Genomic DNA, 19,256 nt, shown 5'->3' with positions numbered 1-19,256 from the left:
TGTTTTACTGCATTTTGTAGGAAACCAATACATTTATCCAAATTCTTACATCTTATATAAGAATATATTCTTATATTCTTATATTTCTTATATTTGTTGCAAAAGTTTCTATATTAAAATTTCAAAATATTTAGTATGTGGTTTTCAGTTAAACATGAGTTTATGGATATGAACAGAGACAGGAGTGAATTTTAAGATTCAGCCTCATTCCTAACTTAAGGAATGAATAATTTTAGTGGACTAGATTTTTAGATAAACCTTTACATGTTAAACTCATTCCTCATTTCCCAAAACGTTGACGGAAACAAATACAAAAATATTTCAGGAAACTGCACATCTTGCAARCTTTTCCCATAATTCAGGTCTAGCTATGAAAAACAAGTATCAGCCCATTACATGTTTCATTTGTTTCTCAATGCTACTTTATCTCTAAATTTCTTTCATCTGTAAATCCAAGTCCCTGAAAACGGGGGACTAGAGTATCCCATGACTATTACTGTCAACTCTTCAAAGTATTCACTTCTATGTATTCCCCAATACAAAGATTTCAAGAATGCCAATATATGTTAAATCTGACAGAAACAATCCCAGTACAACTAGAAATACTGTTCTATAGACAATAGATATGGTTAAATGAGTATATTTCACTATCAATTAAAAAAAAAATCCTTGTAAGGAATTACTAAAAGGCAGTTGATACAAGTGTTTGAATTGGAGTAATTCTATGTAAAAATAAACATTTTTAACCACCATAAGTAGAAAAGATGAGTAGTTTCTTAATTCAGTATTTACATTTCACTTTGATAAGGTCTCAGGTCTCAGAATACATTATAGTAAAATTTTGCAAAATATTGACTGTAAGAATAACATAGGCTGAGTTTTGGCTTAAGCAGTGTTTAAAAAGCCTATTATCATCATCTAGTTTTGTTTTGCCAGTCCTGTTTATTGAATATTTGTATTTACTTTATTCTAGAGAATCTTTTTCATTGCTTATAACTGCTTGTTAAAAAGAAAATTAAGCACAGCAGAATTATGGCTTAAAGTATATAATAATAATATATATAAAGTTTATTTTTCTTATCCTATACATTCTTATTAGTGATAGCTTGTATATGCCATGAAATGTATATCACACCAAACCGCAAACTACTGACCAATTACTGACTAAACCAAAGTTTATTACTGACCAATCTTTCATATTTCAGGAGATTCACAGTTAGACAAAAAGAGAAGAGCAGCTTGTCCTTTTCAAAGAGTGAGCGACAGACATTGACATAAAGCGAATAAGTAAAATGATCCTTGAGAATCTTCAACCTAGAAGCATCGAAATACAAACTCATATTAATTTCACTCTAAAGTTTGTATACTTAGGAAATTATTACAAACTATTTTAAATCTCCCTCATTCTAATAAATGTTCTGGTCAATTACRCCAAACAATCACTAAATGCATGTACCACTTTTACCACTTAACTAAAATTACATTTTGGTAACAAATGATTTCTAGAGGAAATGGGGAGGTCTAAATTTCCACTTTGGGGGGGAGCTGAAAAGAGCAATGATCCAATAGTCTTAAAATTCACTAAGAATTTAATAATAAGACTAAAACAGCTCCTCTTTAATTGTTATCTGAAATATGTTTCCTGTTCTACAGAGTATTTCCCTTACTGTAGTATAATACAAATATAATAAAAACATTGTGATTTATTATCAGTATTTCCACTAAGAAAGTTTTGCCTTACTAAGTAAGATTTAAAATTAAGTATTTCTGTCTAGACAAAATAATGGAAAAATCCAGAGGGCTAGATATGCAGTGTTTGAATTTGCAGCATTACTTCAAACACTTCTTGCAAGATAGTAACAAAGATGTGGAGGGGTCCAACAGCTTTTTCCCAACTGCCTAGGTCACCTATCCTGGCAGGGAGCTTACTCTGAGGGTACTCTTCCAGGTCAGACATGGTGATAATTCAGAAATCTGAATGTGACCTACTTAAAGTGAGAAATGATTTTGACAGAAGATCGAGATTGAAAAAGAGCTCTGTTGAACAATATGTGCCTCCTTTCCAGCCTGGTGTTTCCATCTATTTTTGTTTTCTTCCATTCAGCTAACAAGGAACGGGCCATTTTTTATAATAGTAAAATGGCAATATATAAATTCTTGGGTTTTTTAGTTTTTTTAAATCCTCTCAAAATTACTGGTTCATCATCAGTTAAATATACATAAACTGTACGCACAAAATAGGACACAAAGTTGTCCATCTGAAAAAATGAAAACATTTTCAAATGTTAGAGGTAACATGGTTTGCACTAGAAAAGAATGATTAAAAAAATGTAAAATTTTCAGCACCAAACATTTAACAAAAAGATCACTGACTAGTGAAGATAGCCCAAGACAAAGAGTCTTAGGTGAATCATTACTTCATGGGGAATTTTCTGTGCCTTGATGAGTCTGTCTTCCTCTGCTTTCAATGAACAAAATTATCAAAACAGGCTAATACCAATCATTCCCTGGCAATGCATACTGTCAGTTGGGATTAAGCTCCTTTATCTTTATACAGCTGCTGACAGAAAGTTTTAATTTCAAAATGAGATAAAAACAATTTTTTATTTACAATTTAATTTGACTTAAGCACACAGCTGTGTGGGTTTTTTTTAGTGATATTAAATAATAAGATTTAAAGTCAAAAAGTGAGGTTAACGGAACATGCTATCTTATTGGTAAAAGGTTTCTTGAATTTCTAACTCAGTAGTTATATCAAAATATTAATCTTTGATGTAAATACTTAGTAATAATATCTTTGATAAAATAACTGTGCTAGACCCAAACTGTACAGACCTTGATTGAATTCTCATGAAAAGATAGCTCTCACATCAGTTTGTCATTAAACTACATACATTAAGTGCTACCTATGTACTACAACTTACTTGTACTTAAATAAAACATGAGCAGTAACAGACAATTCAGCAATAATATTAACTAGATTAATTTTCTATATAAAGATTGGGTAAGAAGTTTCTCTCCCATCATCTGTTCATTGGATGAGCATGCAAGCAGTTAAACACTTGCATGTTCATATGCTTAACTTTATTTGGATGAGTAACCTCATAAAATTAATTTTAACACAAGCAAATATTTAAGTACTTTGCTGAATCAGGCCATTAATAAGTGTCAAATTCCAAGTTTCAACTATTAAGTGAGAGGAAAACATGATCAAAAATACCTGATCTTTTGCTGCTAGTTCAGCAATAACTCCTTGCAAGAGTGGAGAAAAGTACCCGAACCAAATGTATTTTTTGCAGTTCCTTGCAAAACAGATTGAGCCCCTTAAGACAAGGTTGTGATCCTAAAATCAGTTAACACCACAAGATACTCTTACATTATGACTGCTTGTGCAGCCCTCTAGTTGCCTAATAAAAATCATAAAATAAATCCTTCTTCAGAGAGAAAGGGAACTTGACAATAAAGCTATTTCAATATTCCCAGGTTGTAAGCGAATCTCAAGTGAAACTTCACACTGAACTCAATTTAGGCAACAAATTAGTTTTTAAATGGGTTTACAGTGAAGTAAAACTAAACACTGAATTCACTTAATTGAAGATACAGAAAATAGTCAAGCTGGCCTTTCAATTCTACTGGTTTCTTTATTGTTTAGTCTTCAACTAATTTCTGAATATTTGACACTTACATGAATCATGAAATCACAAAATAATTTAGCTTGGGACTAGACTGCCTCCAGAAATCTCTTCCATTTCCTACAAGTTGAACTAGATCAGGCTGCTCAGGGCAATGACAAGTTATGAACATCACCAGCAATGGAGATCTATAACCACTCTGGGTGAGCTGTTCCAGTATTTCATCACCTTTGTGGTGAAAAAGCTTTCTTTTTATCTAATCAAAATCTCCTGTGTTTCAACTTGTGGTTTTTGCCTCTTATCTTGCAACCATGCAGCTTTGGAAGGAATCTGTCTTCTCTATACACTTCCTACGACAAGGTAGTTGTAGACAAGCAGTAAGAACTTGCCTTAGCCTTCACAGTAATTTTACAAAGAACTGTGCAAAACACAGCGTTAAGTGTCAGCCCCAGCAACACAGGGTAGATTTGAACAGAGGCTGACAATTTTGTAAATGCAGACAGATAAATATCAAGGGATTCCAACTCCCTCATGAGTAACAAGTCCATCAGAATGCCTCCTCTAGTCAAATTGTCAACAACACTCTCCAGAACTTTCCTGGGTTGCATATGCCCAGCCCTACTGTAGAAAATGCTGGCAGATACTCAATGGTTAAAATTCCCCCTGAGTACAAAGACCTGCATTCATTAGGCCTCCTTCAGCTGCCTAAAAGTAGCTTCACTTATGTTGTCTSCTTGAGCAGGCAACTATAGCACACACCTACCACAATGTCACTCTGATTGGTCTGGTCGCTGATGCTTACCCATGAGCYCTCATTCCAAGGCAAAGCTCTGTCATTTTAGCCACAGATGTGAAAATCAAATAAGCCATTAAAGTAGAGGTTATTAGCTGATGTTATAGAGCACTGAAAAATTACAGACAGACAGAATTACAGACAGAATGGCTGAGGTTGAAATGAACCTCTGGAGATCATCTAGTCCAACCTCCCTGCTCAGGCAGGGTCACCTAGAGCATGTTAGACAGGGTTGCATCCAGGTGGGTTTTGAATATCTCCAGAGAAGGAGACTCCACAACCTCTTTAGCCAACCTGTTCCAGTGCTCTGTCACTCTCATAGTAAAGAAGTTTTTCCTCATACTCGGGTGGAATTTCCTGTGTTTCAGTTTGTGCCTGCTGCCTCTTGTCCTGTCACATGGCACTACTGAAAAGAGTTCGGCCCCATCCCCTGACCCTCAGGTCAAAGGGAAAAACACCCTGAGTGTTTTAGATTCTCTTTAAACAATCTTTTTGTAGCTGATTTACTTCCAGAGTATGTTTTGAATAATCCTAATATGATCACAACAGTGAAGTCCATCACATATAAAACTGATTTAGGGCTTGCTTTTACTAATAATTGAGCAAACAAGATCATTAATGATTGCACAGTTCCTCCTGTTCTCATGAACAAGCTGGAAGAGGGCAGAACTCCCTAATTACAAGACAGTAATGAACTGAATCCAAAAAAATATTTGAATAAAAAATACTGCCTTGCCATTTATAATCGCAGTCAAGAGCCCTTGTCATAAGACTTCCTACTATCACACTTGAAATGGAACTAGCTGTGAGAAAAAGTATCTTGCGTGCTATTCTGACATACAAAGTCACTAGATGAAATGCAACACATAAATCAAAAGGACTGGACCATTTTTATCTACATAGTATTTTGTAATTTCACGCAGGACTTGAGGTAGCAATAGCTAAAGAGAAATAGTGGAATATATTGCACTTGTAATATATTTTATCATTTTGTTTCTAGGAATAGATAACTTTCCAGTAAGATATCTGGCAGATACACATACAGAAGGAACATTTCAAAATGCAAAGCCTGAGACAACACACTTAGGACACATGCCAGTAAACAATAAATATCATTAAGTGCAAATGGAGAATTATCATTCTTACCTTGTCTGTAAAACTTCAGATTTCTGTGAATTATCTATAGACATGACAAAAAGGTTAATAAACCACATCAGTGAATACTGGTACATAGGCTCAATGTTGGCTAGATCAGCAATAGAAAAGAACAAGATAGACGAATGGACAGCAATAGGACGATAGCCCATACGAGTAGCATCAATTTTCTTCTCTGTCTCTTCAGCTACAGCTTGCTTTTCAGAAATCTCATTAGCCAGAGCTTTGGAAGAAGAYAATATCTTAATAGCAGTTTCATCCTCCAAAATATTTCCTTCTGAAGCTGAAAGAACTTCTAAAATCTTGTCTTCTATTTCTTTTAGCTGCCTAAAGGAATACATAAGATTTTTCACATTTGAAAACTACAGATGTTTTCTGCTAGTGTCTATAAATGAAAATAATACAGAACATGTGTAAATTCTATTCATGGTATGAAACTTCCATAATAAAACTTCTTCTTCTTAAAATTTAAATTTTTGAAAAATTGAGCCAATTTCAGGCATTACGCTGAAGATGGACAGTGTTCATCTAAATGCAAAGGGAGAAAGTGCCACACTACTTCTAATACTGCACATTTCACGGTTCATCCTGTGGGGAAAGATGCCCTTTGCATATATAGTCAGCGCAAATCTGGTACAAAATGAAGACATTTAAAAAACACATCCATTAGTCTYGAATCAAAACTTGTGAAGACAGCAAGTCATATGACAACAACATTATGAAAGGGATACATAAAAGCAGGTGACAGGACCAAGAGTTAGATTTTGCAATTACATAAGCCCCAAATTGAGCTCTTTAGTGTTTTCTAATAGTTCCAGAAATAACAAATCAGGTCAAAGGAAAAAAGCCATAAACAGTAGGAATATAAGTAGGAGCATGCATCCAAAATCAGCCATTATTAGCCTGTATAGATGCCTAAGTTTGGGTTCTCAAAAGTAAGTCTTGAATTTCTTGTTAAATGCAATACACACTATATTCTCCAAAGCAAATAGATGTATTAGATATATTTCCTATGATTTATATTTCCTTAAACTGCAATCTCTATGCCTAGCAAGAGGAGTTATTTTGATACCTTTTATTCTCAGCCCCTTGAAAGATGAGAGCCTGTTTTTCTTCTTCAAGATCTGGCCTTTCTCTTGCAACTACAATTCCAAGAAGCTGATCTTGCATTCCTTCTGAAGTTATCATGAAATTCAGTAATGTTACCTGGCAGAAGAAATATGTTTTGAAAGATAACACAATTGTGACAAGAATCAATTAAAATGTTTCTTCATTTGCAAGATGGGGAGGATTGTATAATATCATGTAAAACGTGTAAAACRTCAACCAAAATTTGAGACAAATGAGTTGCAGGTGAGGGTTTAAGACCGTGCATTGGAAAGCTAATTCCAAGATTATCCCAAAAAATTAACTATATAATGTTAAAAAACTCTTTGAAATAGAGCTGTGACAAGAATTCATAGAGGTCTGTTCCTCAAAATTAATTTAAAAATCTATATGTAGTATCAATGCTTTGAGTAATTAGTCCATAAACATGAAGGAGTAATTTTACATATAAGATGGAYCTTTCCATTTGATGGTACCTGAAGGTATTTGATGCCTACATCAAATAGCCTTCACAGTGGAGGCAGTAAAACATTTTTATGAAAAAAAGATTCAACATAATGTACAGAATTTGTAAATAAACTTGAATATTGCTTGCTTTCCAGAGTTGTTGCATATACTGAAAATGGGATGCTGACACAATACTTTGGAAAAATATAGCTATAGATCAAATAGATCACGTATTAACGGTATATGGAAACTTCTCACCTAGAAAACTTCTGCTGTTCTCATAAAATAAGTGATAATATAAATGGTGAAGTTATACTTCAAGCTATTATTGCCTCTGCTACATACATTTTGTCCCTTTAACAGCCTTGGTCACATGCAATTTATGCTGTTATTATTATCATATTTATATTCAACTAAAATTAGGACAGCATCGTGTTCTCTTTTTTTCATAAGAAACTAAGAGTGACTGAAAAAAGGCTTTTATGTTTAAAATAATTGCCATGCTATGACATAACATGTGCAACTGATCCAGAAAAAGCCACAAGGTCTGGCTGAGCAAGTGGCAGAAATATACAGTATTTTACACAAATAAAGGAAGAAATTGCCTGCAAAGGCGAGAAAATAATTCAATGAATGTTGTTTGTAACTGAAAAAATATTAATTTTAACAAGTTGACTAAGTAATAGAGATTAGAGATTTGGGGGGTTTCAGGGTATACAGATGACCATTGACTTGCTTTTCAAATGAAATTAATTTTGATCAGTGATCAGTTAGAATACAGAGTATCTGCAAACTGAGTTCGTCTTGATCTGATTCTTCCACTGTTAATATCTGACAGTTGTCCATGTATTTGTAGAGTTTCTTAATTAATTTTGCTTTGAAAGGTATGAGGAGGAATATTCTAACTTTCTTAGACTATACCACCAATAATTATTTATCATAGTAAGCCTGTTCTGAACGAATTTTAGAAGTACAGGATTTTGATGCACAATAGCACATCACACTGTTCATCATCACTCATCACACATCACTCAGGAATTCTGAGAGGAATTCCAGTTATATCTGAGACTAAGAATCAGTAAGATCTTCATAATCATCAGGGCTGAATTCTTCCCAGTTTTCTTTAGCAACTTTAGACCTGATAGTCTAACAGGAAATATAAAAGGGATCTAATGTTTCAAAACTATATAAGGGTTTTCCCGAGGCTCCATCTCCCTTCCTCAGGGCACAAAGTTAGCTACAAATAGCTTTATTCGTTAACTTTCAATTGAAGCTGCCACAATCTGAAAAGTTGGCTGGTTCAGACATTTGAATCTCTGAGGTCTAAGTGCAAACTGCTATTAGAGTCTATGTTTCACTTTATTCCTTGAGGGGTCAAATGATTTTTTTCTTTTTAAATGAACATGAGTAAGTCGATTTTTCCCCAGCATTGCTGAAGATTATCTGATTTTTTTACTGGTTTCRTAAGGTATTTCTGATTAATAATCTTCTAGAAATGGAGCAAAGCTACTCCAAATGGCTCATAACTGTAAATGCATAATCTATGTCTCTTTCTGAATTTCACTACATAAGTGACATAGCAATTCACTAAAATCTTTTTCTGTGAAATATGATAACCATATTAACAACCATTCTCTCTGGACTCATTTCATTAGCTAGCTCTTGAATAATCTTAATGGCAAAATCACCAAATGATGTTGCTACTAGCTTCAGACTATGTTATTTAAACAGTACTTTTCTGCTTTCTGCTCCCAGTATCTAAGCTACCTTAGTCAGCTCAGCTGTGGGGTAGCTAGCAGTATACTCAATAAGGGCACAAAGTAACCACTCCTCATTAGAGCAATTAACAACTTATGTCTGACTGCATGGAACCCAGCTAGAGAAGATGCATCTTTAGAAACTTCACATTCTGCGAAAAAAGCCTGTACTGAGTGTTGACTGGCAACTAGATTTCAATTGTCTGTTAAACAGAAATCTTTTCTTAAGAAAAAAATTAATTTAGCTTTTAAATGTATGTGTATTCTGAAAGCAAATCTTTTGGATACTTTCTGCCTTTCGTATTTCACCTTTTTTTCTGAGCACGCAAGTAGTTACCATCTTTGATAAAGATCAATGTCTACATGATGTGGTCTGTATTGAAGTGAACAGAAGTTACTCCCTTTCACTAACTTTTTGTCCATTTTTCCTGCATCAGTCCTCCTTAACAGTTGAAACTTAACTTACTGTTCCATTTTGCTGAAAATATTAGTTTACAGATAAATTTTAGATTTCAAGATTCTGTGTTTCAGTATAGGCTATGTTTAACCAAAGTGTAAATTTGCAATATTTTTCTGGAAACAATCCTTTAAAAGCAATAATGAATAGATCTCCTGAACAAGAAGAGTAACACACTAGTTTTATTCTTTAAAGCAGGGAACACCTTGTCTTGTCCCTAACATAGAAACACAAGAATGGCTATAGCTGTCAGATACACAGATCTGGAAATCTGTATTCTGTCCATAATAAACAGGGCACAATGTCAGGAATTGTTCAAACTCTTATYCTTACCTATATCACAGATGAAAATCTTCAATCTAAAAACCTAATGTAGAGTTTGCTTGTGAGGTAACTATATTAATTCTTAATATTTTTACTATAAYGTGACTAAATAGCATCAGCAGATATAGACTGGGAAGGGCATTAAAATTAAAAAAAGTTTTAAATATCTCAGTACAAATAGATGACAGTACTGCAAGGTGAAATATTTGACTTGAAAACGTCAGCACTTCTAGATGACACTATTTCAGCTGCGTCAAAAAGAGAACAGTATTGGCAGGGAAATGTCAGAAACTCCTCTCTGGTTGAGCCAAGGAATCATTTTAAAATTAAAGCAAAGTTGCACATTCATTTTCAGAATTCTCACCTTAACAGATGTTTCAGGAAGATAATGTGGATTTCTCAGCTTAGTTGTAACATAAAAGCGGAAGTCAGGAGCATACTCAATTGTGGAGTCTCCGAGGCGAATGCATATACTACCTGACTGCTTAAAAGTCTGTTTGAGCAGAAGTGGCTCCAGGATAGGATCCAGTTCTTCTCCAACATTTTCCAGTAGCACTTGAATACAACAGTAAGATTTAGTATGATTTTCTCTGTGCTTGTTTTACATAGTTATTTGCATGTATGTATAATATGTACTTATGAGGTACATACAATACAAATGCCAATCTACAAATACCTAGAAATAAGGTTAATGTTTCTTATTCAATTCTTTGAAAAATGAATCAGAGAAATGTACCTTTAAATCCATTTTCTAATACCATACCAAGTTGCAACCAAGCAACTAAAATGATGCCACTATTAATATGGATATAGAACAGCAATTTTAAGCTACCATTTTCTTTACAAAGGACCTGACAGCAAATTAAATGACATATGCCTCAGAAATCATTTTGGGTGCCTGAGTCTATTTCTATTTTCACAGTAAGCCTATGAGATTTTCAAAATTATGAGAAAAATAATGGAGAATAACTAACCCATTTCTTTACTTGAATTCCAGTTATGTATTGAAAAATAACTGCAATTGTAACTACATACTTTATTAACTTATGTTTGAGAGTACTACAAGACTTGCCAAAAGACTACTGTACTGAATACAAGAATCATTATATAATCACAGTCTAGCAGTCTCTTAATTTATACATATATTGAAAAGCCAAACAAAAATAGCATTACTGTTTAGAAATAAAATAATTTATAACACAAAAATAAAGAAATGGCAAATCTCCAACAGCAATTAAAAGATACAAATTAAACTGAAGATTACAATTAGATTGTGCTATGAAGTATTTTATAACCTGGGGTTAGGGCTTCAACTACAGTTCTAATCTGACTGGAAAAGAAAGAAACRATCGTCTGTTTTCCTCAGTTCTGAGAACATTTGACACTCACTGGAGCTTCAGCATTTTTTAGTTAATTATGCCCTCTCCAGGTTCTTCTGTAATTTACGTTTCTATTATTTAATAACTCACCAGGAGTGCCAAACTGAATGCAATTTTCCAGTGTTCTTACAAACTCAGGGTCACTAAGTTTGATTATATGCAAACTATTGGCTTTTTCCATATTCTTTATCCACTTATTTGCTTGACACTGAGGATCTATCATCAGAGGCCATCTTCTTGCATTACTGTAGGGGAAACAATGATTATAAACTTTCAAAACTGAAATATAAGTTCTTCAAATGTATACCTAAAARGTAGTAAAGTGAATCATTTCCTTTTGGCACTAAAACAAAGTCAACTAAATACAAAATCCCAGTATATTTATCATGGGGTAAAAACGCTGATGTATTTACTAGGAGTCATAGGACTCTTAAGGTTGTTTACAAAATACGACATTACTCTTTCAAAGAAAGTACTCAGAATAATACTTTTCACTTCCTACTAAATTTAATCTAATTTCATTTTACAATTTCAAAATAAAAGATTGTTCTTTAAATCTATAAAATTTGAGCAGCTATAATACAGTCAGAAATACACATAACTTGCATTTTCTAGTGAATTAATGGAATTTTATACTAAAGACAGATTTTACAGTTTGTATAAGGAAAATACTTAAGCAGATTTTGAGGCATCTGGTTTTTAATCCCTTTTAATCCCTGCTTTTAAGCAGCAACAGACACATAGAACTTTGGAATTTTATTTTCATCGAAATTAAAAACTACTTCTCAGATTTTTTGCAGTATTTTTGTATGATACATAGTTACATTATCATGATATCCAAGACTAGTGACACATTTTAATGTGTCAATTACAATTAAARCAGTAATCACTTAAAAACAAATCTTCTAAGCAGGTAGATGTGAGAATTGCAAAATGAATTTAGCTCTAAAACTTTGGATCAAGGGAATGATCCAATCCTAAGTGTTTAAGGCAGCCAGTGTAATCTACTATTCTACGAAAAACAATACTTTTTTTTCTTCCAGAGTCAGTGTAAAATGTATTATTTCTTTATCCTATTACAAGTCACTTTATACACAATGACATTAGTAAATTATTTATYGTTAGTAAATTTTAAAAAATTAACACATCTCTTGAAAAAATCTGTGTTTTTTATTTTTAAGTTCACAAATAAAACTTGAAATGTGTCTGCATCTCCATTCTTGTTTCACTTAGAAATACTAAGATGAAATGTATTCGCAATTAAGGRAAAAAAAAGTCTCGCTTTTGTCCAATTTTCAGATCGACTTTTCTTAGAAAGATGTTTGTTTTATGAAAGGTTTCCATAAACTGTCAGTAGAAAGTGAGCCTTAAATTAAAAAAAGATACGTTGCCAGTACTTACAGTTACAGTATAACTTGGAAAAGATAACATTTAGACAAACCAAGTCCAATGCAATCTAGGTTCTTACAGACTTAATAGTTTCAATAATGCTGGCAGGCAAAATAATGCTAGCAGGCAAAACTGTGCAACACATTATAAACTTTAATCTTCTTTCAAAACGGTAATTTGAAAATACATAAAGCACAGTTTAAGGAGAGAAAACCTCTTTATAATCTCTATTACAATCTCTACTCCACAAACCTATTACTAAAGACTAATTGTAGTTGTAATGTCTATTTATACATATAATACACAGTAATGTGCATGTAACCCCTAATCCAAGGGTTCAGCCGTCTGTGACCTAGGCTCAGTTCTGTAAGGCACAACTGTATGACTCCAGATTATCCTTATTGAAAAACAGTTTTTTTTCTAGAAGTTATGAGAGGCTARATAAACGGAAAGTATGTAATATATAAAAAGCAAAAAAACAAAAATTAAAGGGAAGTTACTGAGTTGGGAAGAGTAACTAAAGAGACAGATATCAAACTGAACACAAAACAGACAGAATGAAAACTTAGGAACTCTGAAATAAAAAGGTAGAGAGTGGTCTTGTTTGCAAGTCTTTTCCAAGAAGCAATGGAGGTCAACATGTCCTCACTTCTGTACCAGCCTTCTGYCTAGCATGAACTCATCAAATGCTCATGATGCAGTTACGAACATACTGATGTTCAGCTTAGTAGCATGTTAGTCCTAGCTACATACCACCTATGTATATTAATCAAGCATAACTGTTTGTACTCTGAAATTATGCATAATCTTGTTTGGAGAATCTTTGCACAATGAAAGGTGCCTAAATAAATGTGATCCCTTAGAAGGAATATATGCAGAGACAGGGAGCACAGGCACCCAGGGTCCTTTGGACTAATAATAAAGATTATGAAAGCAACATAGCACAAGTTTAGGGGTTTAAGTTTTGAAAGTGATTTCAAATTTCAAAATTATTTGGGCCTGAAGCATTCTAGCTTTAAATTCTTTAAGGGCTGGGCTGTTGGATAAGAAGACGACTTTGTACAGTCTCATTCATACTGCCTATTAAAGAGCTCCCTCTGCTAACTCAAACACCACAGCTCTGTCGGCTTTTGTTCAGGAAGATCCTGGGAATAGCTAGTCTGCATGAAGCAYTGACAGTTAGGGGGATGGGACCTTGAAGAAAACAGACTCCGAGTTGTCAGTAGGGATAAACTCATTTACCCTTCATCCAGTATCAAAAGCTATCATACGGATGTGGAAGAGCCATATCTGTTCTAAGTTTCTGTACCTCCCTTACTGYCTTCAGTGAAAGATGTACATAGGCCTTTTTTTAGTACTGTGCCACAGCATCACAAAGATGCAGCTCATCAGCATACAAATCAACACTTCCAAACTGTCAGGGTTTTAAATACTAAAGATGTAGTTGCAAGCCTGGATGTTAAAATATTCTACTAGTTAGCAAAATAAGTATCTGGGAAACTATTTATAGGCAAGTGACCAAGATGTTGTCTGTAACATCTCCAGTAGCATCTCAGCGAAAATATATGACTTTCACAGAAAGATTAGCAAAATAACCTTCAGTAGCTTTGCATAAGCACCTCTTGGTAGTGACTGATTCCAGCCTAATTCTTTCAAATCAGAGAGCTTTAACTTTTTAAAGGAGGATTATACTTCCATATCTATTGATTATACTACCAGAATAGTATTCAAAACTGTATTCCCCTGCTTCTTTAACTGCTCATGACTTTAAAATAGTGATAAGGCCAAGCAGCAGAACACAGAATTTATCACTTGATATTTCTCCTGTGAGTAAGTTCCCTGTTACTCAATCCAACATAGGAGATTTTATACATATATGATTTATATATTTCCCTCAGGGTTAATTAATAGATAGAGAATTAGATAGATAGATAGATAGATATGGATTTTTTTTGGGGGGGGGGTTGTTGATGCTTAGCTAGAGAATGTCTAAAGCATGGACAAAGCATTTTGGGATTCCTTAAACTGAACAGTAATCCACTCTGTAGCTTGTTCTTGAAAAAAAGTGGTATCATTATAGCAACCCATCAGAGTAAAAAAGCAGGAGAGTGAATTCACATACCTAAAAACTTCATACTAAAAAGTTAAAATGAAGTATTATTATTTCTTAGAAATTGAAAAACAACAGCCCTTTCCCATTTTATAACTCTGGTTGTTAAACTGTCTGTAAAGTCGAAAACTCCATCTATAGAAGTAGTAACTGAACATATTACTGAACTTAAGATATTTAATAAAAATGATTTATTGTGAAATTTTTTTTTTACTTACGAGGTAATGATGCCATTATCAATAGAAAACGTGTCAGATGGTAATCCAGCAATATTCCAAGCTCTGATTTTCACAGGTTCTCCCAAGGTATTTGTTAAAGAAAAATCATCAGAACAAGGAATGTCTTTTGTTTTACATAGCAATGCCCATTCTTTAGTTTGCATCTAGGTAAGAAGATAATAAATATTAACTCAAGTTCTGTCTATACGCAAAATTTTCAAAACAATCAAAAATCTATTTTTCAACTTCCTCCTATACCAAATGCTACATATAAGTTCATTTTATGTTCAGAGGCAAATACACTCATGATTATGTATAAAGTCTAAAAATGTTTCTAAAAGTGTTTTTGTATGTGATTTCTATATATGAAAACAGCTTATTTGTTTACATCCTTAGTATGAGTATTTATCTTATCATTATTATTCTTCTATACTCTAAAATGAGCGTAGAATACACATTCTAATAAAAAAATAAAATCTTCATCATAGTCAACTTACAAGTCATTCAAAATGAGCACYTGTCAGGACTTAGTCAAACATAACAGCTCAATAGTCTTAAGTTGCTTTTCACTATTCTCTGTATCATGCTAATTCAATACAGGTGTGTAAACTACTACATCTCTACATGTGTGCAAGATGCATTCTAAAATGAAGATAGACACATTYAAATACATAATTCGAATAGCACATTCCACATGGAACACTCTTTCTAAAAAAGAAAAATGTATACAAATAGTCTGTTCACAAGAAAGGCATACGCTTTTATGAAAACTATGCATAAGGTAAAAGAAGTATGTTGTAGTATTCTAAACTAAAAACTAGTTATCAAAGCCTCAAGCATCAAAAATCAGAAATGCGGCATGAAAGGAAATGGCCCTAGGGCTAAAGACATTCCTGTACAGGATTCACCAATTTGTATAAACAAGATYAATAGTCCAAAGATAACTTTTTTTKGGGGGGGAGGGGCTAAACTAGAGGAAAATAAGCACTAGGGCATAAGAAATGAAGAAGTTCACAAAACCAATTATGCCATCCAACAATTCCTAAAGAAGTACCCAGCCATTACGTGTTAGCACAATCATGAGATTAAGAATTACCACGCAGTAATCCACAGCTACAGTTAAATAGAAAAAAACTATGTACAATGAATGAAAACCTCACACTAAACTTTCCAGATGAAACAAAATTATAGATAGTTTTAATGAATCAGTATGCAAATATTTCTGTCTCCTACAGATCTCATCTGCACCTATATCTACACTTGCCAGAAACATAGTTCAGCATTGTTTAACATGTTTCACTATGTACCCAGACACAACGCAGGAGTTACTTTAAATGCAAATTGTACGCATGAAAGAGAACACTCTCTCAAAATTACGTAACCATGAATAGTAACAACTGTTGGCTTAAGGGTAATGTTCACATTAAAAAGCTTTAAAATATTAACATCAAAATATGGACATGATGAATAAAACATCAGTTTGAAAAAACAGTACAGAATTTTCTGAARAAAAATGGACAAAGGAAGAACATTGAAGGGAAAGTTGGAATAAGGATTACAACTAAATTTTATGTTCAAATAAGGCATATAAGATTTTATCTCTCCTAATTTTCAGCAATTTATGAAACCTAGATCAGTATTACAAAAGAAATGGACGTTCATTTCTCCAGCTGAATTCAGGGGAATTTTTCTTGTTCAAAAAGCTTTGTAAGTGAAGCTGATTTTGACATCCCAAAGTTGAGCTGTCAGTTTAAAATTCTTTTCTACACAGAATTTCCATTTATTTCATGGAGAGCTACAGGTACAAACTTGCTATGATACTAGGCTACTGTATTTTTGTCTCTTTTTATACCAAATTACTGCACTTTCAAAACTTGTTTAATTGTGTTGCTGCAGAAATAAATACCAAGTCTGTTTTATTTGAAGTTAAGGAGAATTTAGCCATTGAATAGAATAGGTTCAAGCAGAGCCAAGAGGTATAAAGCCATGGCAATTACTTTAGAGAAAAGAAAAGCAACCAAAGGACTATATTCTTTGCACAGTAATAAGTACTTCTCAGCAATATGAAGGAAAAATTTACTCCAGGATGTTTACAAATAAAACTCAAAATCCTGAAGTACAATTTCAGTTATATTTATGAATTCTGTTAAAACATAATTTAAAAAATAAAAACTTTACAACAGAAGAAAAACAAATAGCATTTAGATTATTACAAAACATGGGAGACAAAATTACTCTACAAATTACTTGTCTATAGCTGGATGTAAAGGCTCCTAGGTAAGCTACAATTCCTGATGAAATAAGAATATCTCCAGTCAAATTGATGTACTGCCTTCCCAGCTCCAAAGCAGTCTCATTCCAGCGAGTTTTCTCACCCCCAAGGCCTCCAATCAATTGTTCTGCTCGCTGTAGTTTTTTGCTGCATAAGTCAACCTCAGGAAAAAAAATATTGCTGATTATCACAGAATCACAGAATCACAGAATCAGCGGGGTTGGAAGGGACCTCTGGAGATCATCTAGTCTGACCCCTCTGCTCAAGCAGGGTCACCTAGAGCATGTTAGACAGGGTTGCATCCAGGCAGGCCTCGAATATCTCCAGAGAAGGAGACTCCACAACCTCTCTGGGCAACCTGTGCCAGTGCTCTGTCACTCTCACAGGGAAGAAATTCCTCCATTATATTATACGATTACTTTCATGACATTTTACAAATATTAAAAGCATTCAAAAATTATTTTCCTGTGCATCTGTTTTCTTATATAAATTCATCAAATAAAAAGAAAACATCTTTTGATTATGTCTGAAGAAAGAAAATAATCTGTGTAAAATCTGTGTGTCATGGACAGTAAAGTCCATGAAATTCTAAAGCTATGTTTTCATCCAAACAAAATAAGATGATCAGTATAAAACACGCAATTCAAAATAGCTTGGTACATAATATGAAAAATACTAACAGTCAAAGAAATGATCTCAGGTCATAAGGCAAAGACTAAAAACTCCTTAAAGAGGTTACTGTTTCATGAAAGTAGGTATGCTTTTTGCTGCAAAAAACATTTGTGTGAATACACAGTCTGCATTTCTGTTGTTGTGGTACTTTTTAAATCAAGCACTCTTTTCAAATATGTTTCTAATCTGGAAAAAAAAAAAAAAAAGATTTAACGGTATCCAGATCTGTTATAATTCCTTAAGGAATTAAGGCCTCATTTTACAGTCTACTCTTTTTGTAGCAAAACCTCAAGATGTACTGGAAATCTTACAAGAAAAAACGTACTGTCTTCTAAATGTTGCTGCTTTCTACATGCATAATAGCTATTTAGCAGACAGAAACAGAGTTTACCAAAAACATTCTCACAAGTGCATTGGCAACACTGAAGCCTCATAAGGCTTATATAATCTTTGAAAACCTTAAATATAGTCACTTGCAAGTTAATGATGACTCAAAATGTTAGAACACTCACTGAAAATTTATCACCTCACAACAAAGCAGATAGAATAGCACCCCCATAGTATCCCCACCTATCAAGGGAAAAACCACAGCATCTACATTTTTTTTATTACTGTAAAACCATACTTTGTTCATTCATAACTTCAGTATCATTACAGTGAAATAAAAAGGTTGTAATCCAGAAGCAGGACTCCTATAACAACTGGCCATACTGAAAGTCAAATGGAAAAATACCATTTGACAAAATAGTAGGTTTTAAATATGTTTTTCTGAAATTCAACTATACCCATCTTTTGCACCATATACCTGATTTTCCAAGTCAGCCTTCTCCTGTTTCTTGGATTCTAGCGTCTGCTGGAGAACAGCCAATTTGTCCTGAACCTCCTTCAGTGCTGCCTGTTTCTTTCTTAGACCGTCCATAGCAATCTTTAATTTTCCTTCAGCTTGATTCAATTTCAGCTTTTTGGGCGCAACATTTTTYGTCACTCTAAATAAATGCAAAGAATATAGTAAATATCAGAAAGATACACCCTCAGTCCATAGTTACTATTAAAAAAGTTAACATAGGAAAGATAAAGGGAAATCTCAACAAGTCACAGATAATGCAACATGTTGTTCCATAATCTGATAATATCTGAAGACAATTGATATTTATTTCATTACCTGATTATATGCTGGGACTGACTTATTTAAGCAGTTTCTGCAATATTTTCCATAACAACAGGTAATAATTAAAAATGAAAGGGGTTACTGCAYAAGTTCGGGTCATTAGGCTTCCAAACTGTGTCCCCAATTTTATCAGTTTAAAATTTATTATKGATTAGCACCTTTAAAAATACACAAATTTGTTACATTACACTCACAGTAACTGTACACATGCAAATAGGCAACTGTGTATATGTATATATAAAAACATAAAATGTAATTAGGTTAAMATTTTTAAAAAATTAGGCTAACATTTAACTGAAAACATTTTCCATTTATCTTTCTTTAAAAATAGACAAGAAAACATTCTAGGATGTTCCTATCCTCAATAGCTCAGTTG

The 19,256-nt window shown here is 33.4% G+C and overlaps 1 protein-coding gene across 1 annotated transcript in view; it reads right to left on the bottom strand.

Annotated features, from left to right (window-relative positions):
• DNAH7 (dynein axonemal heavy chain 7) overlaps nt 1–19,256 on the bottom strand; it is a 115,510-nt gene that overhangs the window by 20,193 nt on the left and 76,061 nt on the right. Inside the window, exons 44-51 of the mRNA XM_085299497.1 lie at nt 18,518–18,698; nt 17,016–17,201; nt 14,769–14,932; nt 11,142–11,296; nt 10,037–10,227; nt 6,653–6,786; nt 5,572–5,907; nt 1,188–1,314 (exon numbers count right to left, since the gene is read on the bottom strand). Of these exons, the coding sequence (XP_085155623.1) occupies nt 1,188–1,314; nt 5,572–5,907; nt 6,653–6,786; nt 10,037–10,227; nt 11,142–11,296; nt 14,769–14,932; nt 17,016–17,201; nt 18,518–18,698 (1,474 nt within the window). The remainder of the gene's footprint in view (nt 1–1,187; nt 1,315–5,571; nt 5,908–6,652; nt 6,787–10,036; nt 10,228–11,141; nt 11,297–14,768; nt 14,933–17,015; nt 17,202–18,517; nt 18,699–19,256) is intronic.

This window comes from Rhea americana, unplaced genomic scaffold (genome assembly GCF_003343005.1).
Source record: "Rhea americana isolate MKP2758 unplaced genomic scaffold, rheAme1 scaffold_15, whole genome shotgun sequence".
Classification (NCBI taxonomy): Eukaryota; Metazoa; Chordata; class Aves; order Rheiformes; family Rheidae; genus Rhea; species Rhea americana.
Note: the sequence above shows the minus strand (reverse complement) of the source record. Positions and strands in the feature narration are given on the sequence as shown.